Source organism: Ylistrum balloti, unplaced genomic scaffold (genome assembly GCF_031769215.1).
Source record: "Ylistrum balloti isolate Yb309-2 unplaced genomic scaffold, AGI_CSIRO_Ybal_v1 Utg370090, whole genome shotgun sequence".
In the NCBI taxonomy this organism is placed as follows: domain Eukaryota; kingdom Metazoa; phylum Mollusca; class Bivalvia; order Pectinida; family Pectinidae; genus Ylistrum; species Ylistrum balloti.
Genome location: NW_026782122.1, coordinates 670,431 through 693,045, shown reverse-complemented (window position 1 = coordinate 693,045; position 22,615 = coordinate 670,431). Strand labels below are relative to the sequence as shown.

General features: G+C 33.5%; 1 protein-coding gene across 5 annotated transcripts in view; it reads right to left on the bottom strand.

The window, feature by feature from the left end:
• Positions 1 to 8,642: 8,642 nt before the first annotated feature.
• LOC132549915 (uncharacterized) overlaps positions 8,643 to 22,615 on the bottom strand; it is a 37,907-nt gene continuing 23,934 nt past the window's right edge. For 4 of the 5 annotated variants that reach the window (XR_009554200.1, XM_060213901.1, XM_060213900.1 and 1 more), the window contains 5 exons: positions 15,882 to 15,965; positions 13,180 to 13,331; positions 11,877 to 11,963; positions 10,843 to 10,944; positions 8,643 to 9,119 (listed from right to left, as the gene is read on the bottom strand). Coding sequence is in view for 3 of the 5 variants with exons in the window: in XM_060213901.1 (XP_060069884.1) it covers positions 9,103 to 9,119; positions 10,843 to 10,944; positions 11,877 to 11,963; positions 13,180 to 13,318 (345 nt within the window). In the remaining 2 variants the exon portion in view is untranslated. The remainder of the gene's footprint in view (positions 9,120 to 10,842; positions 10,945 to 11,876; positions 11,964 to 13,179; positions 13,332 to 15,881; positions 15,966 to 22,615) is intronic. The other variant, XR_009554201.1, reaches the window with a different exon arrangement.

Here is a 22,615-nt window from a genome sequence, read left to right as displayed (position 1 = left end):
ACGACTCGACTAGCGATAAGGGGACATAATCCATGGTATCCCGTAGAAGTCAATGTAGTTGCAAATGAACCAAATAGCTTCAATATCTCACCATATTTCAGTTTTTCCGTGAAAAATTTGCTACGTAATATGTTGTTTTAAACATGAATACCACTCGCCGGGTTGGTTTTATTAGTTGCATTGGATTTTGAGCGAAACTGTGTACTATATATGCAAATGAGTGTTTACTCGCACTGCCGACTTTATGGGCCAGATATAAGGAATTCACAAAAGGGTGGATGGTGGGTGTTTTTCTATTCCAAAAAAGAAACCTTTCAATCGTCTTCTTAAATAAGAAAGTTAGATACAGTAGAGCCAAAACATCGTCTGCAATCAGAAAAACGTCCGAGGCGTATGTATGATACGACCTTGTAAATAAAGGAAAGTTGTGAGGTAAGGGGTTATCCTAAGATTTACTGTCTGATATATGATAACATGATATTGATATATATAAATTATTTATGTGTAACTTGCTATCTGAACAGTCGTTACTGTTTGTTATATTGCGGAAGAGGGCTTTACATAATTTCAATAACTTGTGCCTATTCCTTTTTTTTCAATTAAATATGTTTATAGGCCGATGATTGGCTTCTTTTGATTCAAACTATCTAAAATAAATTGAATTTCAATAATTATGCGTACTCGGGGTTTTAAATTTTCCATCATGGACAGAATTTCATAAAACAGAAATCTAAGAGTACTTGTCTTCATTAAAATGTTTAAATTTTTCCGCATATTTTAGTACCGGTAGGCGTTGTTCTGTTCAAATGTATTTTCAAATTCTACATCTTCTCGCAATTTTATTAGTTTTATCCAAAGTCAGAAGTATGAGATAATTTCTTCGTATATTGACTGTAGTAATGTGCAATCATATAGGACATAGAGTTGGACAATGAGAAATTAGCCCATGAAAGAGATGACTATAGTACACACATGTCCAGGAAAACTACCAGGGGTTCTCACTTCCGACTTTACTAGTACGTCCTTCGAAATAACTGACCATATTCACTCATGTAATAAAATGTGATTTTTATACAATACACTATTTTCTTATAATAATCATTGAAAGTAGTTACTTTTTGTTTATGTTTTTGAACATAGATGTAGCACGGATCACTAGGTGCGTAACCTCTATGTAGGCAACAATTAGACACCTATATATCCATGATTGCACGGGTCTCCGAGTCTGATAAAATCAAACATCCATGACTGATTCCATTCTACCTGTGCGCTCACATGTCCACGACTCGACATAACCCATGGTATCCCCTAGAAGTTAATGTAGTTGCAAATGAACCAAATAGCTTCAATATCTCACCAAATTTCAGTTTTGTCGTGCAAATATTGCTACGTTATTTGTTGTTTTAAACATGAATACCTCTCGTCGGGTTGGTTTTATTAGTTCGTTGAATTGTAAGCGAAACTGTGTACTATATATGCAAATGAGTGTTTACTCGCACAGCCGACTTTATGGTCCGGATATAAGGAATTCACAAAAGGGTGGATGGTGGGCGTTTTTCTACTCCCTTAGAGAAGGCTTCAATCGTCTTCTTAAATAAGGAAGTTAGATACCGTAGAGCCAAAACATCGTCTGCAATCAGAAAAACGTCCGAGGCGTATGCATGATACGACCTTGTAAATATAGGAAAATTGTGAGGTAAGGGGTTATCCTAAGATTTACTGTCTGATATATGATTGCAGGATATTGATATATATATATACATTATTTATGTGTAACTTGCTATCTGAACAGTCGTTACTGTTTGTTATATTGCGGGAGAAGGCTTTACATAATTTCAATAACTTGTGCCTATTCCTTTTTTTTCAATTAAATATGTTTATAGGCCGATGATTGGCTTCTTTCGATTCATACTATCTAAAATAAATTGAATTTCAATAATTTTGCATACTCGGGATTTTAAATGTACGATCAGTGACATATTTTCTTATAAAAGTAATATAATAGTACTTATCTTCATTAAAATGTTTATTTTTTTCGCATATTTTAGTGCGCTCACCTGTCCACGACTCGACTAGTGATAAGGCGACACTACCATGGTATCTCCGAGAAGTCAATGTAGTTGCAAATGAACCAAAAAGCTTCAATATCTCGACATATTTCAGTTTTGTCGTGAAAATATTGCTACGTTATTTGTTGTTTTAAACATGAATACTTCTCGCCGGGTTGGTTTTATTAGTTGCATTGGATTTTAAGTGAAACTGTGTACTATATATGCAAATGAGTGTTTACTCACATAGCCGGCTTTATTCACTGGATATAAGGAATTCACAAAAGGGTGGATGGTGGTCGTTTTTCTACTCCCTTAGAGAAGGCTTCAATCGTCTTCTTAAATAAGGAAGTTAGATACCGTAGAGCCAAAACATCGTCTGCAATCAGAAAAACGTCCGAGGCGTATGTATGATACGACCTTGTAAATATAGGAAAGTTGTGAGGTAAGGGGTTATCCTAAGATTTACTGTCTGATATATGATCGCAGGATATTGATATATATAAATTATTTATGTGTAAGTTGCTATCTTATCAGTTGTTACTGTTTGTTATATTGCGGAAGAGGGCTTTACATAATTTCAATAACTTGTGCACAGTCCTTTTTTTTCAATTAAATATGTTTATAGGCCGATGATTGGGGTTTTAAATGTACGATAAGTTACAGATTTTCTTAAAAAAGAAATCTAATAGTACTTGTCTGCATTAAAATGTTTATTTTTTCGCATATTTTAGTACCGGTAGCCGTTGTTATGTTTCAATGTATTTTTTAAATTCTACATCTTCTCGCAGTTTTATTTGTTTTAAGCAAAGTCAGAGGTATGAGATAATTTCTTCGTATATTGACTGTAGTAGTGTGCAATCATATAGGACATAGAGTTGGACAATGAGAAATTAGCCCATGAAAGAGATGGCTATAGTACACACATGTCCAGGAAAACTACAAGGGGTTCTCACTTTCGATTTTACTAGCACGTCCTTCGAAACAACTGACCATATTCACTCATGTAATCAAATGTGATTTTTATGCAACACTCTATTTTCTTATAATAATCATTGAAAGTAGTTATTTTCTGTTTATGATTTTGAACATAGATATAGCACGGTCTACTAGGTGTGTAACCTCTATGTAGGCAACAAATAGATACCTATATATCCATGATTGCACGGGTCTCCGAGTCTGATAAAATCACTCATCCATGACTTATCCCATTCTACCTGTGCGCTCACATGTCCACGACTCGACTAGCTATAGGGGACATAACCCATGGTATCCCCTAGAAGTTAATGTAGTTGCAAATGAACCAAATAGCTTCAATATCTCACCATATTTCAGTTTTGTCGTGAAAATATTGCTACGTAATATGTTGTTTTAAACATGAATACCTCTCGTCGGGTTTGTTTGATTGGTTGCATTGGATTTTGAGCGAAACTGTGTACTATATATGCAAAGGAGTGTTTACTCACACAGCCGACTTTATTGGCCGGATATAAGGAATTCACAGAAGGGTGATGGTGGGAGTGTCATAGTCTCAGTTATAACCGGACCAAGGACGTTAAGCTCAGAGTAAGAAAGAAGTGGATGGTGGGTGTTTCTATACTCCCAAAAATTAAGCATTCAATCGTCACTCTATTCTCAAATAAAAAAGTTAGATACAGTATAGCCAAATTAACTGTACCGCGCAACACTTTCGCGCTTTAGTTAAAACTTTGAAATCCAAAGGTGATCGAACGACATTGGACGATTGTTCTGTATGTTAAAATTCCAGTGAAAATTCTATTAGCATAAATGATAAGATAAACAGGTAAATATTGTTCAATTTTCTTCTTTGAAATAATTTTGAAACATTTCAAAGTCTATAATTAATAGGCCTAGAATCAATAACGTATGTGTACGTTTGCTATCTGATCAGTTGTAACTGTTTGTAATAATGCGGGAGAGGGCATTACATGATTTCAATACCTTGTGCCTAATCCTTTTGTTTCACTTAATAATGTTTAAAGGGCGATGATTGGCTATTTTTTTTTAAATTTTGATCATCAATGTTTATGCTATCACGCATTTAAATTCAAAATGAGTCTGCTATATACCGTGCTATGAGAGACTTGCAGATATGTAACCTCTAGGCTACAAATAGATACCTATATAATCATGACAGCACGGGTCTCCGAGTCTAAGTTTGATAAAATCACTCATCCATGACTGATCCCATTCTACCTGTGCGCTCACATACATGCCCACGACCTGACTAGCGATAAGGGGACATAACCCATGGTATCCCCTAGAAGTTATTGTAGTTGAAAATGAACCAAATAGCTTCAATATCTCACCATATTTCAGTTTTCCGTTAAAATATCGCTACGTAATATGTTGTTTTAAACATGAATACCTCTCGTCGGGTTGGTTTTATTAGTTGCATTGGATTTTGAGCGAAACTGTGTACTATATATGCAAATGAGTGTTTACTCGCACAGCCGACTTTATGGGCCAGATATAAGGAATTCACAAAAGGGTGGATGGTGGGCGTTTCTCTACTCCCACAAAAGAAGCATTCAATCGTCACTATATTCTTAAATAATAAAGTTAGTTACAGTATAGCGAAATAAATAATCAAAATAATCCAAAGGTGATCGACCGACATTGGACGATTGTTGCGTGTGTTAAAATTCCAGTGAAAATTCTATTAGCATAAATAATAAGTTTAACAGGCAAACATTGTTCAATTTAATAGGCCTAGAATCAATAACGTATATGTAAGTTTGCTATCTCATCAGTTGTAACTGTTTGTGATAATGCGGGAGAGGGCATTACATGATTTCAATAACTTTTGCCCAATCCCTTTGTTTCACTTAAATACGTTTAAAGGGCGATGAGTGACTATTTTTTTATTTTGAACATAGATGTTTATGCTATCGCGCATTTAAATTCAAAATGAGTCTGGTATGTACTGTTTTATGACGGACTAGCAGATATGATCCTCTATGTAGGCTACAACAAATATCTATATAACCATGACTGGGTCTCTCTAGTATAACGGTACATACTAAGTTCGTATCAGCACAGATTGCAGTTTGAAAAAATCTCTCATACCTGACTGGCCCCATCCTACATGTGGGCTCTCGTGCCTCCAACTCGATAAGCGATAAGGGGACATAACCCATGATATCCCGTAGAGATAGCTGCACATGTCGTGGTAGTCTCTTACATGCTATCTGTACTGTACATTTCCCGGGGTCAGGAACACAATATTTCAGCTCCCCTCATTTCGATTCCTAAGTCGTGGTAGTCTCTTACATGTAATCTGTACTGCAGCATCTGATAATCAATGACAGCGTTAACACCAATACGATATTCTATGCATCAATAAATAATGTAAGAAAACGTTGAACAAAATTACGTATTACCAAACAATTCTTTTCCCGTGTTATTAATCATTTAGAACATGGTTTTATATATTTATGTTGTTTAAAGGTAACATAGTAAAAATTAGTCTTGCTCAAATCAGTTTAAAAAAGAAGTTAGGAATAATACGAAGTCAATATGTAGGTCATAAACACCTAATTCAAGTTTGGCCTATTTGTACTACTCAAGAAACCTCTTTTAGTCAACTTTAAAGAAACTTGAAAACGATGCTTACAAATATCAAATAACAAATAATTACCCCATGGACCCCTCCTTGCCCAATCCATATATAGGTCATGTCGTTTTTACGTCTAGTCGTTCCTGTGGCAATGCGTTAGATACCCGCCGAGTGTCAATCATCACATTTTCAAGTTTATCATCGAAATATATTCATAACGAGGTCAGTACGTTTGAAAGGCCATATTGTTCACGCAATAACGGTTGTAGCCTATGTCTCAATGAAATTTTCCTACTTTCAGTCTGCGTTAATTTTATCTTATATAATGATAATATTGATTGGAGTTCGATGTAAAGTGTGTTAATATTTTATAAAATACAGGAAGAGTTTAGTTCTATCCATGCCTATTTACCACTTACAACACATTGAACAGTACACCACCTTGCTATCATGCTTTTAATCAACATATACAGGATGTCTCTACGTAAATCAGAACATAGGCAATGCTATTTAAACTGCTCTTTGATACTTTGTGCTTTCCACGTGTTTCAGTGACAGCGTCACAACTAGGCTGTATTTATTTATCATCATCATATGTAGCAGATAATAAATCCACCGGTTTAAATATCTGTAAAATCTGTTTAAATATCCGTGACAAATTATCTGAAATCTGTGGATCTCTTATATTTATATATAGCTCTGTAGACTCTGTAGCGTTCCGTAGAAACAACTTCCGCTACGAACCTAGATAAAACTGGGAATACATAGCTTTTGACCTCTGGAATCGTTAGGTGCTATACAAACAACTTCCGGTTTCTATTTACTTCCTCCTTGATTATGATCTATGAAGTACTAAGAAGAAATGACCCTTCATTATTACTATTCATTACTTTGTACTCAGTTACATACCGACTATACAGTTATACCCCGACAGCAAATTTGATAAACAGATGATGGACTATCCTGAAGGCATATTGCCATTGACCGTCTGCTGTGTATAAGGAAGTGACCGATGCCTAATCATTTACGTTTTAACTTAATACACCTGGACACCATGGATACCGAACTTTTATCAATATAAGTTTGGTTTGTTAATCATTATATAAGATAAAACGAACGACAGATTTGACATGGGATAAATTAAAAGATAAAACATTGTTAAATGTAAAAGTTATATCGTGAGTTGATTGAACTTACAGACAAATGGCCTTTCAATAGATTTTTCCTGATTGTAAACATGATAAACAGCTGATGACTAATACTCAGGTTCGGTAAACATTTTGCCAAAGGCAAGATCAAATCCGGACTTGAGTAAACTGACATGACATTTCGTTCTTATGAAACAATTTTTATTTATGACATAAGTTTATATTCATATCAAATTAATTATCTATCTCTCTTGGCTGTGCATCAATGATATGTCGACTTAGACAAGGCAAAGTTAAAAGAGAAACCATTGAAGGTTTTTCTATGATTTTTTTTTCATTTGAAAGTACCTACTTTATTCGTTCTTATAGAGATTGTACCCTCAATTCGTTATATAAATAGACATCACTATCATTTTGAAAAAAAAAGAGTAAATCGATCAATCAATTTACAAAGTATTGTTTATATCATATACTTAGCAATATTTGATATACCGACAGGTCTTTGTAATTTTGCATACTGTGCATTTGTGGTTCTTCTGTAGTTCTCATTTTAACAATTCAAACTGGAATAAAATTTAAAGACTTTTTTTCATTAGAACATAAATTGAACAAGGGAATAATGCTCATGAATCCAACGTTTTTTGTTTTATTGAACTTGATCATTATATAATTGACTGGTTTGGGAGGAAATGTTATTGGAACAGGTCAGCGCACACTGATTTGTTCTTTTATAGCATTAAGTTATGTAAGTTGGTAGCAGGTTTTTGTCCGATAACCAACGATAACTAGTCTGTTATTTTTTCGCATTTACGTTTAGTAACATTTCGTTCGTGAGACATTTTCGAGTAGATGATAGTTTATCAGTAAATTAGGACAGAGAGAAGAAAAAATAATACTTAAAAAATGTATTATTTTGCAGGCGTCACGCCTTTCCGGCCTGTAGCAGTTGTGCTATTTTGTCAAATAAAGTATTGATTTATTGTTCTGTATTAATGAAAAAAAATATTTGGAAGTGAACGGTCGTAATTCTAATTAAGAAATATTCTATTTCTTTTAGTAATATGAAGCTGGACGTGTTTGATGCTCGTAGATTTGAAAGTTCATTCCGTTGGTGTATACCTTGTTCTATTTGAGAACGTGACATACTTACTTTAAATGCCTAATTATTACATGACGGTTGTCGTCATGAAGCAGACGACGCTTACTCTTCCGGAACACCTGGTCTAATTATCTTTGTACCTTTTCAGAAGTAAATTTTTCTTTTGTTCATGCTTTTCCCTAACTTAATTGGATTTGAGTTTGGGTTCTGATTCTTTTGAGATGCTGGTTTTTTCTTCTTCTTTTTTTAAATTTGTTTTTATTGGTATCTTTTATCTAAAAGCCGTTACAGTTTTACGATTTATTTGATAAGAAGTTAAAATCTTAATAAGAATTTAACAATAATTTCAATTACTTTGTATTCATTAAAATCGATTTTGATACTACATTACATGTAACTGTCGATGATGGTCTGGTTAATCCAAGCCATGAACTAAATGAAGATATGTACTTAACCACTGGAAAAACTAAATCCAAACAAAACTATTGATTTAACTGTAAAAAGGAAAACTGCAATCCTCTTCTTGTCTTTGATAGCCATTTTATGAATGAAAAAGAAAGCCAGAAACTTTTGGGATTTTTTTATTCAGTTCTAAAAGAACATGTAGCAACCACGTCCGAAAATCGTACAAAATATTAAAAACATTACGGAAATGCTCAGTTAAATGGTTGACATGGAGACATCACTTACACCATTTACAATTAAACTAGTGCCAAGTAACTAAAACTTATCTTAATGTATAACATTTTGAACCATACGTTGAACAATATTTAAATGATATTTAACCTAATATCAGTTATGGAGCTCTATTTCATATAATCAAAGAGAGCGCAGATTTCTTAATACCCTTCGTTCTGAAAATGATGGCTCAGTACTTCCCCAGATATAATGTAAATATGGAATTCTCTGGATCCAACAATGACCTCATCTGCGTCATACAAGATTTTGTAATCCGAATTAAATAGTTTGAGATCAACAAATACATATACTGATAACGCCTCTGACAATTGTTCCTCCAGAAGATTAAGTTTAATCCATGTCAGAGACTTGAATGAAGATCAATTTGCTGATTGTACACACACATATATATATATATATCTTCTGTGTCATCCTATACATGTGATCATCTATATGTCAATACAAAACACTTCACCTATTGCTCCAACTCCTGATATCTGATCCAAGGGATGTATACTCGATTTTTTATGTTACTGTCTTAACTTCTGGTCATCCCGAGTCATCTACTGAAACAAATATAATTATATTGTCTGATGTAGGTAAGTTTATATTTGTCACTAATACATTACAATGATTAGTTACTAAATGACATATAGGTGGTTGTTTGTCATCATTTACTTATATATAGGATTATGCTATACATTTGAATAGTTAATCATACTTATAGCGATTGGTCTCACATTAATAAACCACCAATAGCGAAGATATATATCTGTTATCGACCACCAACAGAGAAGATATATATCTGTTATCGACCACCAACAGAGAAGATATATATCTGTTATCTACCACCAATAGAGAAGATATCTGTTATCTACCACCAATAGAGAAGATATATATCTGTTATCTACCACCAATAGAGAAGATATATATCTGTTATCTACCACCAATAGAGAAGATATATATCTGTCATCTACCACCAATAGAGAAGATATATATCTGTTATCTACCACCAATAGAGAAGATATATATATGTTATCTACCACCAATAGAGAAAATATCTGTTATCTACCACCAATAGAGAAGATATATATCTGTTATCTACCACCAAGGGAGAATATATATATCTGTTATCTACCACCAATAAAGAAGATATATATCAATAGAGAATATATATATCTGTTATCTACCACCAATAGAGAAGATATATATCTGTTATCTACCACCAATAGAGAAGATATCTGTTATCTACCACCAATAGAGAAGATATCTGTTATCTACCACCAATAGAGAAGATATATATCTGTTATCTACCACCAATAGAGAAGATATATATCTGTTATCTACCACCAATAGAGAAGATATATGTCTGTTATTTACCACCAATAGAGAAGATATATATCTGTTATCTACCACAAATAAAGAAGATATCTGTTATCTACCACCAATAGAGAAAATATCTGTTATCTACCACCAATAGAGAAGATATATATCTGTTATCTACCACCAATGGAGAAGATATATATCTGTTATTTACCACCAATAGAGAAGATATATATCTGTTATCTACCACAAATAAAGAAGATATCTGTTATCTACCACCAATAGAGAAGATATATATATCTACCACCAATAGAGAAGATATATATCTGTTATCTACCACCAATAAAGAAGATATATATCTGTTATCTACCACCAATAAAGAATATATATATCTGTTATCTACCACCAATAGAGAAGATATATATCTGTTATCTACCACCAATATCTACCACTAAAAGAGAAGATATATATGTTATCTACCACAAATAGAGAATATATATATCTGTTATCTACCACCAATAGAGAAGATACATGTCGGCTATATCTGTTATCTACCACCAATAGAGAAGATATATATCTGTTATCTACCACCAATAGAGAAGATATATATCTGTTATCTACCACCAATAGAGAAGATATATATCTGTTATTTACCACCAATGGAGAAGATATATATCTGTTATCTACCACCAATAAAGAAGATATATATCTGTTATCTACCACCAATAGAGAAGATATATATCTGTCATCTACCACCAATGGAGAAGATATATATCTGTTATCTACCACCAATAGAGAAGATATCTGTTATCTACCACCAATAGAGAAGATACATGTCGGCTATATCTGTTATCTTAACCATTTTTTAAAGTTCATTCAATACAATTCTTCCAAATGAATTTTTTTCACTTTTAAATTGAAATGATCCTTTTTAAAAGTTTAATATGTTATTTTCGACTACCTTACCTTCTCTCTGCAATTTATCTAGTCTGTTTGATATAATAGCACTGAATGCACGTATCTGTAAAATCATGAAGTCCTCCTGGGTCACGTCTGCAGGATCTATTTCTGAGAAATAATAGAGATATGTTAATTTGGTATTGAGTTACCTTTTACAGCGCTAGCTATAGTACACTACATGTACCTTTGTACCAGTAAGTTATATCACTGGGTCCAAAATAAACAGAAAGCACTTTACTTTTTTTAAAGGAATTAGTGTATTATGTACGGGTTGTAGTGCTGTATGGATAGTGTGTGATGACAGGTGGATTTGTTATGTTGTCAGTTTTAAAATGTACCCGACTTCATTGGTATTAAGAATGGTTTTCACGTAGATTATAATCGCAGAATACTTTCGCAATTCTTTCGAAGTTTGAAATAATTTCGTGATACTCAAAACCCTAATCTAGGGAAAGAATTTTGTTTGTTTTTTTTTATATTATTATTTATTTCCACCACAATTTTACAAAACGTTTTCTCTTAGATTGTAATCGTAGACTGTTATCGCAATAATTTTCGCAGAAATCGGTAAAGCTTAAAAGATATTCTTCATTCAAAATGTTATTGGTATTTGATATCTTTCTATTTATCAAATGATTTTTGTAATTTTTGTAATGACAAAATACTTTGTTTCAAAATAATTTGATGTATTACTTTTCCTTATATCTCAGTAACCTTGGTTTCCAAGGTGATTAGCGACAATTTAGAATCTATTGAAAACCATTATTTTAATCCAATCAACCATACCAGTTTAAAGTTCATAGATGGGATAATATTTCTTACAATAAATTAAACATTGATACGTGATATACAAGTAGGTCACAACACTTATATAGATATGGAAATAATTCTCACAATAAATTAACTTTTTGCGCGTGCTATATAAGTAGGTCACAACACTCATATACATATGGAAATAATTCTCACAATAAATTAACTTTTTGCGCGTGCTATATAACTAGGTAACAACACTTATATAAATGTGATTTCGGCTATATTACCTTCTCTCTGTAATTCATCTAGTCCACGAGATAGAATAGAATTGGATTCATGTATCTGTTCTGTCTGTGTCTTCTCTAGGTCCACATCTACAGTAAGTATATCGGACAAATGACAGAGATATGTTAACGTGGTATTTACCTGCATTTTCCAGTGCTAGCGACAGTACACTATCTATACCCTCCTTTGTATCAGTAAGACATATCATTGGGTCAATGAATCCTAATAATGATATAACGCTAAACTGTAGAAATGTATATCATCTACAGTTCTGTCATTACAAAATGATGTTTCAAAATTATTGACATAGTACTTTTCCTTTGATATTAATAGACTACAAGTTGATTGGAGGATATTTATAGATATAGTAATATAGGTCATTTTAATCCAACCAATCTCATAGATTTTAATTGATTTTAAGCATGTGTATAAATGTCTTCGACAAGACAATTATATTAATCAGTAGAGATATATTCGATATATTTTTTCTATGTGATATTAGATAGTTTGATTTTAAAACTATATCAAGTTAGATAGAGTAGAGTCAAACAATGAATGAAACTGCATCATACAGCTGTCCTTCCAGGACTCGTCAGTGATGCTACGTCATAAAGCTGTCCTTCTAGGACTCTTCAGTGATGCTACATCATACAGCTCTTTCGTCTTTCCAGGACTCTTCAGTGATGCTACATCATACAGCAGTCCTTCTAGGACTCGTCAGTGATACCACATCATACAGCTGTTCCGTCATTCTAGAACTCTTCAGTGACACTACATCATACAGCTGTTCCATTCAAAGTACTTGTCAGTTATTCTACATCATACAGCTGGTTCGTCCTTCTAGGACTTGTCAGTGATACCACATCATACAGCTGTTTTGTCCTTCTGGGACTCGTCAGTGATACTTCATCATACAGCTGTGACGTCATTCTAGGACTCTTCAGTGATGTTATATTATACAGCTGTTTCGTCCTTCTATGACTCTTCAGTGATGTTATATTATACAGCTGTCCTAGGACTCGTCAGTGGTGTTACATCATTCAGCTGTCCTTCCAGGACTCTTCAGTGATGCTAATTTTGAAGCCTACGAAGCGACTAAGGAAAATCCAAAGTGATTGAAAGTACTTGAATTATTTGATGAATATACCATATAAGTTCTAAATATAGGAAACAGTAGTACATCCCGCCTTTCCGGAAAGTCTGTTTCGTGATAACCCTGTATGTCAAGAAAATGATATGCGAGGTATTGACAAGTTTCAGAACAGTAGACTACACACAACAAACAAGAAATGATAAATGACCAACCTGGTGCTATTTTTCGTGTACTGCTGTGATTCTTAGAAGAGGGGTCATCGGATTTGTATATCTTATTGATGTAAAACGACAGCGCCATTAACGTCATCATAATCCACACAGTCGTCACTAGTATGTACATCGGTTTCATCGTGGACAGTCAACTGTACTCCAGCAATAGAAACGTCATATATTACTTCAATTGTATATAAAAAGGTATCATTACTTACACACACAACAACAACAAAGAAAGTATCGACATGTCATAAGAATCAAAATCACATCCGATTGAAAAAACATGAGCAATAAAAAGGATTTACATAGAGAAGTCTTGGGAGAAAATCAATTAAATTGATACGATTCGGCATACCAAATGATATGATTTACGTATACCGAAAAGATAAAGGAACGCAACTTCTTTAATTGTAAAATAGTTTGTATTGAATATACATGGCCGTATGAAAAGTAACAGGAACGTTAGGACACCTTACCTAATTGTCAAATGAATATTAAACATCCGTCATCCGTTACAAAAAAATTATCCACATCTGGCACGCCTAAATTACCAAGATAGCGTGACTGTACAAATTTATGCGTCCTTTTCCATTCAAACTAGTGACGATTTTCTGATTATAACCAAAAAGGGTGATCGCCAATACATTGGCAACCAATAATTGTTTTCACAAATATGTTACGACTATCACAACTCTATAGAGGGAGGGATCTCAACAACAGGTCTCTATTCAAATCGTAGTTCATAAATTGACTATAAGTCAGTTAGTGTTGATGACACACCGAGATCCGGACGTGATGATCGGTTCATTAGTCTTGCCCACTTGCATGACAGGAGACGGTCCAATATTAGAAATATTGTTCATAAAAATATTCCTATAGTGTAACAGTTGTCATTATTTATGACATTGTCTCCGCTGGGATTCGAACACGGGACCTCTGTCTTTCGAGTCTGACGCTCAACCGATCGAGCTAAAGAGAAGTTCACTCCACTCTAATGGTATATTTGCAACTAACATTTTACCAGTGTTCCGCTGTATTTAACCGTTAATGTGAAGCTGTGGTTCTTTTTCCTCTAAGTATATAAGATATTTAAGCGTACCCTGAGAGAACTGAAATGAATATAAAATTATTGTCTATGATCAAAAATTACAAAATGTTCAAAGCCGCATCAAATCGGCCCGTCCAAGATAAAGTGTACGATTTTCATCTGTTCTACTACTCAGCCTCAGGGTGACTCGCACTGGATGACCCTGTCAGCTGTGACGTCACAAGTTCAAAACCGGTTACTAGACGTAATAAAGAACTGCACCAGATATTCCTTTAGTTGATAAAAAGATGATACTATATAAAGCAGTGAAAGACGTTTTCATAAAGATTACCACAAGTACAAGTAGTTTTATTTACCAGTGATCACGGATTTAATACTGAATGTAACTGCAGATTGGAATACACGTGTTGCTGTTCATTATAAGTGTAGGTTTTTGTATTTGCCTATTTGTTCCAGTTATTATAGTAGATTTCCATTTGTAAAGAAAGGGATGGCGGGTATGATATGCAAAGTCACTACATACACGAATAGTGAAAACAGGTTAATTAAGTAAAAATCTGCATGTGTGTTCAGACACTCGCATACAGTTCATCGTTTGTCTACTAAAAGGGAGATAATTTCATAAGTAATTATAAAGAATCATTTCTACATGTATGTAGCACTTTGAATATAACCTTCATTGAAAAGAAGTCAAAGATTGCCGAGTGTATGATTACAAATAATCTTGTTTTCTAAGACATGCAATGACCAAATACATATGTGCACCAGTGTGTTGACGTGTTAGTGTATGTGTGTGTCTGTATCATATTTACCAAGTAAAATCTTGGAAAAATTAAAAATCATATAAAAAAAAAACAATGTAAAGAAGTGTCAACGGAATATATCAGATAAGTAGCTAAAACGTGTGGTGCAATCAATGAAAAACGCTTCAGGGTATATTTCAATAGTGACATATGCAAAACTTTCACATCGATATATTCACTGTCTAACTGGAGTATGTGACACATGATAATATCAGGGGAAAACAAATTGTTTAGAAAATATTACCTCAATTTCATTTCGGCATTTATTTCCTTGATACCATACTTGTTTCTACCCTTCATTTCAATATGATAATGCATAGTCACATCTGTCTATGTGTTCTTTGTATTACAATGGTAACTCATTCTTATCATACTTAATAAATCATATTGAGAATTGACTACAGAAAGTACACAAGAATAATCATAGCATGGTTTGTAAATTTTAAAAAGAAACAAAAATAACAGTTCCACTTTTACGTACATCCCGATTCGATGTTACAAACAATCACGGAATGTTTTCATCATAATGAGAATGGAATAACACTATATTTATTTGCAAAGTACCATTTTAATCTCTTGTGATAATATAACCATTCATGATTTTAAGCATTTTTTTTTTTGACTTTTTTTGACTTTTTAGTATGTTTGATGTTATTTGCTTTCTGGATCGCTGTGTGTTTCACCCGCTGATGGCCCTAATGGCATTTTATGTGTTGATGGGCCGTTAAGACTGTAAAGATGATCAAAAATATGATAATTCTCAGTGTACATTTTTGTGTCCCTTCATTGGTCGATGGGTCTAAAAAGTAACAACAAAACATAAAACATACAAACATGTCATCACTTACCTGGGGACTTCCTCCTAGAACTAACCGTGTGTTCGATGTAGGACTTGGTCATAAGCGAAAGTTTAGCTCCACTGACACAAATCCCTGCGGCAAATACACGATTTTTAACAGATTGAATATAAAACGCTTCGTATACAACTGTTCAATAAGGGTTATTACCTCCCTTGAATATCATGCCCATCAATGAAATCTTTAATATTTGGAAAACAGTAAAAGTCGTATCACTTCCGGAGAAGAAACGAAAACGACGCTAACGAAAACAACATCGTTTCACCAAGTATACCGTCACATCAGAGACACCAACGTTGTGTTTGTTACAACTGTAGAGGAAAATGTGTTGACGGAATGTGCATCATTCTACAACGCTATTGAATACTACTGAATTGACACTACTGAATATATGTCAGACGAATGAAGGTGTACAGAACAGCCCGAAATATCAACTATCCATGGCGCATTAGTTTTGGACCAGTTTAGAATCATTTTTCGCTAACGCTATGTTGAAGAACTGCCACCAAACAAATACTTTAATGACTTGAAATTTGTTCATATTAAAAGATTTATTTTAAACTGATCGGTGAAATACCAGTATTTTTCTAAAAAAAATATTCACAAATATTATCTCCATTTCGGTCACCTGAAATGATTGACATATGTATTGGACACGTGACTGCACTTCCGTTTTGGATGACTTCACTAAAGCACAGAGGCTGTAGTAAGATTTGTGTGATCCTGAGGTACACATGTATCACATAAAATCATCATTTGAACGGGAATGAAAATGATAATCAAAATATATTCATGGTGCGAAATTGATGTTTATGTGTGCACCTTTTCTTAAGGGTTATATTTAAGTTTATACTGTTTGATCCTTTCTTGGTAAACTTCCTTTTTATAACACCAACTATTTAAATAAAGTTAATTTTTCATCTCTCTGTCTACAACTAGCTATTTAAATAAGATTGGAAATTTGTCGTCAAAAGCGATAATTTATATATCATCATTTATTAAATATAAGATGTGCAAGTTTGAATATTTGCAGCCAAAAATTTGAGAGAAGGTGTGGCCTTTAACTCATGATCGATTTTTATTCACATGACAAACGACGAAACATTAGCATCTGAGAATGTATCAAAGCCCGAATATACGTAACATTCACCAAAAATTAAGTGTAGAATCACACATAATTATTGAGATATTCTCTAAGATGTAGTTAAAATTAAGTTATTTAAACCATAGTTACCATGACTTTGTGCATAAAGTATTGATATATGAGCAGTTGAAACTCGCTATTTGTAAACACACCTCCATTTTAAACACGCCGCCATCGAAATTACGATTGTTGCCGAACCACTTCGGAAAGTTCATGACCTGATCTCGCGAGAGTTGAGGTTTCTACTTATAGAGGAAGCACATGCAGATATGTCTACGGTAAGTTTTTGTTTACAAACATTGTTTGCGAAGACTTGAGGTATTCCTGTGATAAACATTCAGTTTTTGGGAAATTATTAGAAGGAATAATTAGTTCAGAAACGATACGACGCACAATTATAACGTAAGAATTCAGAATTGGCCTGATGTATGATTGGAAAAAAAGGAAGCGACTGGTGAACGTCTGTACTGTGTCTGCCATGTTTACACACGCGGAATATGCGCATGCGCAATGTCATCGCTACGAGCGGTAATGTATGAATTATTGTGGGTCCCACATTGTTTATTTTCCGATTTTTTCAATTTTTATTTAAATTGAAAACTGTCAGTTTTATTTTCTTTAATTAAAGGAAAGTATTTGTTTTGTTACATATATTACGGGGAAAATAAGATAAAGTTTGTTTTTTATAGTGATTTTTACGTATATTGGGGCTTTAATAGATTATTTCATTATATCTAGGAGAATGTTTGACATGTAAGAATGTGAATTAAGAAAAATACACAAATTTGCTAATGAAATAAATATTTATAACATTTTATTGGGAATGTTAAAATCAGGAATTTTTGTTCTTTCTGGAAGAGCGACATGTGACAACAACCAAAATTATCGCCAAGGTCATGAAGGTCATTAGTTTATATGATAGTGGTCAACATAATGGCCGTTCCGAAATACATAACTTTCTGGAACCGATGTCCAGATGATACACAAAAAATGACAAGCTATGTTTGGCACATTTCAAAGACGGTGTATATCGCCGAGGTGAAAAAGAAAAACAACAGTCCATATAGATTTATCATGGGCAATTGAAAACAAAAACTTTGGCAAATTGCCGGTTAGTATCGTTTACGGTTATTATGAGTAGTTGTGATCACAGGCTCATACTGTTCACATTTTTATGTGCTTATTGGGATTTTACAGCTTCATTTATAAGTACTGACGCATGTTACGTGAACTGACTTTAATTTTATTTACAGCTCTCAATAGAACTTGTAGTTTTGAAAAATTGAATAGAACATTTTAAATTGTGCTTTCAAGTTTCAGTTTTCTCAAGAAACACCATTGCTTTCCATAGATGATGGATGGATTTGGACACAATGCTTTTCATCAAACATCAGAAAGAATATTGGCTGAGTTAGAATTTGAGCTTACAATCCATGGATCATCAACCCTGGTTGTTGACTACTGAGCTACCAGTGCTCGACTCATTTTAGGAAAGGGGAATAATTGGAAAGCGAAAAACAAAATTAAATTTACCAAGAAGAAAGTTATTCCAACAAACCCAAATATAACTACAATCTATATCACAAGTCAAGGTTAAATATTTTAGATTTGTATATAAATATATTAGTGTTTGATATTTGTTGTAGTTTCAAGTTTCATTTGGGAATTACCAAAATCAGGCCTCAGACATTTATGTTGAAGAGATTTATACGAAAGAAGGTGGAAATTATCCATTATCTATGTAATGATCAATTTTCGAAAGAACACGTGTTGGTGATTATACAGGACTATATTGGATTACCAAGCCATATAACATTTCAATCTTTCCTGTACAAGGAAACTCAGACTTACAATAAGACAATTTATTCTGATTCTGGAACCCAAACAGAACAAAAGGTGTACACAACAGTAGGAACCAAAACAGATTTTGTGTTTATGTTTTACTTTAATGAGATAAATACCTGCCCCAGAAATGTGTCTGAAGTCCATGTACATTTGGTATACAGGTCATTAAACTTGATTTGTGTTATGAGGACATTAACAATTCAGATGAAAAGTGTATTTTCTACACAAATTTATCAAATGTGGGAATGTTTAAAGGTATGTTTGAGGGAATGGATAATGCAGAAGAAATGGGACTTCCTCTAGCAAAAGAAGGGCGAGGATACTCAGACTAATAAAGGATTTTTTTCTTGTTTTAGTAATGCTAGTTTAAGACTCCTCTTATAAGATTTGGCACAGAGATTTCACCTATCAAAACCTACATGCAGCAACATAACTAACCAAAGGATCACGTGCTTCAGTATGAAATTAATTCTTCTGGTGTCATGACCAACAAGATAAACAATTGAGACAAAAATGAAGAAATTCAAAAGGAAGTATCCAAAATGCAGAGTTATTGTTGTGATTGTACTGAAATTAAAACAGAAACATCCCAGTCACTAACCAATAGAATAAAGAAATGGCTACAAAATTGTCAACATTTTTCTTATTTTCAGGTCCTTTTGTATATTTTTGGAAAAATTTTTGCTGTAAAAAAAATTGAGTTAGAGTGAGCATACATGTTGTTTTTTTCAACCTTTTGTATATTTTTGTTTTCAAAATACATTTTGCTTTATATTTCATTGAAAATATATGACAAAAAATGATAAGATTTGCTGTAAAAATATTTAAGCTAGAGTGAGCCCTGTGATACATGTTGATTTTTTTCAACCAACCATAGGTTGTGGGATGCAAATGACTTTTTTTGTTTATTTTTTTACTCAGAGCAGAGAAGTTTTTGATGTAATTTAACACTAATATTTAAATGTTTCGTTGGAATCTTTTCGCCATCATGAAAAACACATTTTAAATTCTTTAGTTCCAAAATGTGCTGAGTAAATTATTTAACCAATGACATTGATGGGAACGTTTTGAAAAAGGAAGGAAAATTGCACTGATGGAGACATGTAAAAAAAATTAGACATTGTCACTGCTATTTTTAAATTAGGTGTACCTCGTTAGAAATAAGTGTCCTGGCAAATTTAGCCACAGATTAATCCTATATTTTGTGATGTTTTTTGTTTATTTTTCATTGGTTTCCCTGAATAACACTTTTGTAAAATATTTAACTACTCAAGTTCCTGCGTTCCTGCACATGTGATTTAGCTGTAGCCAGCATTAATGATCCTGACCATGTGTTACATGTTTTCATCATGCGTAATTTCTAGTTTACAATTCTGAGATAGTAAATTGAAATCCAATATGACCGTCATGACCGCCATCATGAAATATAGTTCCACTGGCCGCGTATGCGTTTTTTATTGGTTTCCCTGAATAACACTTTTGTAAAATTTATCTCAAGTTCCTGCGTTCCTGCACTGTGATTTAGCTGTAGCCAGCATTAATGATCCTGACCATGTGTTACAGTTTTCCATGTCAGTCCGTAATAAAATATGGCCGCCACAACCACCATCTTGAAAAATGTAATATCGCTGTTTTATCTATATATAGGTCTTTATAGTCAGTTGACTGTGAAGATCCATTTTTCTTCTCAATTACGTTGTATAAGAGCTCCTAGTTTTGAGTTGGGTTTGTCCAACCCTATTTATCCGTATAGCTTGAATGTACTGTACCCCTGAGCTGCCAATGATTCCGCTATTACACGACTTTCTTAGGCGGGGAAATGTTATAGTTCATACATAGTTCACAGACTACAAAGAAGGTTTCTGTATCTCTTAATCTGGGATGCTTCTAAAGAAAATCCTATGAAGCTATCGGGAAGCCATCAGGTCCCAGCTTTTCCAACCAGGGGTTAGTGTTTTTAGATATGAACAATGAACAAAATTGGGAACATTTAACATTTCAAAGCTGAAGATCTGTCGAGACAGGTCCAATTGATATCTTCTGTTTTAAAAGTCCTCGAACTAGTGGCAGCTATTCACATTTTTTATCAACCACTGGTTAATTCTATTATTTAAACAGCCGGGACCACATGTTAGATTCCTTGCCCTTTCTGTTAACCTGCACCATGAAATCCGGGGATCAGCGATCTCATATACGACATATCTATACACAAGTTACATCAGTAACTACTACAAAATCATTTATTTACGTGAGACTCAATTTTCGATGTTAGAAATAAAACCCAAAAAACACCCACTTTTTATGTGGGAACTATTTCGTGGATAAATATAGCTCAATCAGTTTGCTTTACTAATTTTATCAGTTCGTGGACATATGAATTCGTTGATTAAAGTTCCGACAAAATCGAAGTAAATGTGTATTCTCTATAATTATCTATTCGTTTTACGTTATTTCGGTGCTCCGCCTATTCCTGTTTCAACTCCTTGAGTTGTTAGAGGGGTTGACTTTACTGGATGTTGACCTAGAACGTCTGTAGATTCCGTGTCAGTTATTTTCTGATTTCTATTAGCAGTCATATTGTTACAAGTTACAGTGTACAATGTATCATTGTCATATATCGGAAACATCTGTTTTGATAGAAAAAACATGTCTTTTATTTCACATTATGTAAAGTCTTGGTCGTTGTTTCGGAACTTAAGACACGAACTTCCAGTGAACGTTCCTGTCACAGGAGATTGGATTATATATTGTCACAGAAATATATCGGAGAGACAATTCCTGTGTACCCAGAGCTTGGTAATACTAATGCAGACGGAGAAACCATAGTTAAACTAAAAATATACCGACTCTTGTAACAGATATAACGACTCTGTTACATACAATGAGAGAATACGCCACTTACTTCTTAAAATGGACAAAATGTTTTCTTATTCATATTCTTTTAGAAAGATAACAAAGAAACGACAAGGAAAAGATAAATCGTTGTATATCATATTGTACATACTTAACTTCACCGATAGTATGGCCATGTCGTCTTATACATAAATATAATATCACGCATGAGAGGATTTCAGTATTGGTAAATGTATTACAGAAACATTATAAATACTAATATCTGTTATTCTGTAATTAATTGATATCAATAAAAGAAAACTGTCTATTTTCAATTATACAAGTAGTTACAGCTAATAATGGTTCTGTAGACATTTTAGAGTGTGGTATATTTCATAGCACTTTACAAAAAGGAAAATAAGGAACGATCGCATATGTTATAAACATGCAAGAACTAATTTTAACACTAGTAAGGCATTCGATTTATATCTAAATGACATCTGTCTGGTTAGTAGAAATCGTAGCCATGTAAGTAATCTGGGGTATCTCACTCGGAAAGTGGTATACTAGTAAATACCACGGTAGTCTCCCTTTGTACACTGCTACACAAGATCTAAGGAATTTTACAAGTTTACAAAGAGTTCGAGATTATTATATCATATTGCCTAGCAACACGTGTTATGTCCTCATTTTATTTTTTTAACTGTAATATGTAAGCAATCTTATGCGTCGATACCGTTCTGTACAGGATATCGGTACACACGGACAACATTATGTTGTCAAAACTTGGACACGATATGTGCTACATTTTAAATATAGATTTAGGAATTGTCCTCTGTCTATTAACTATTTTTTCTACTAAGTTCCTATCGTGGCATTGTCATTGAAAAATGCGTATTCTCCA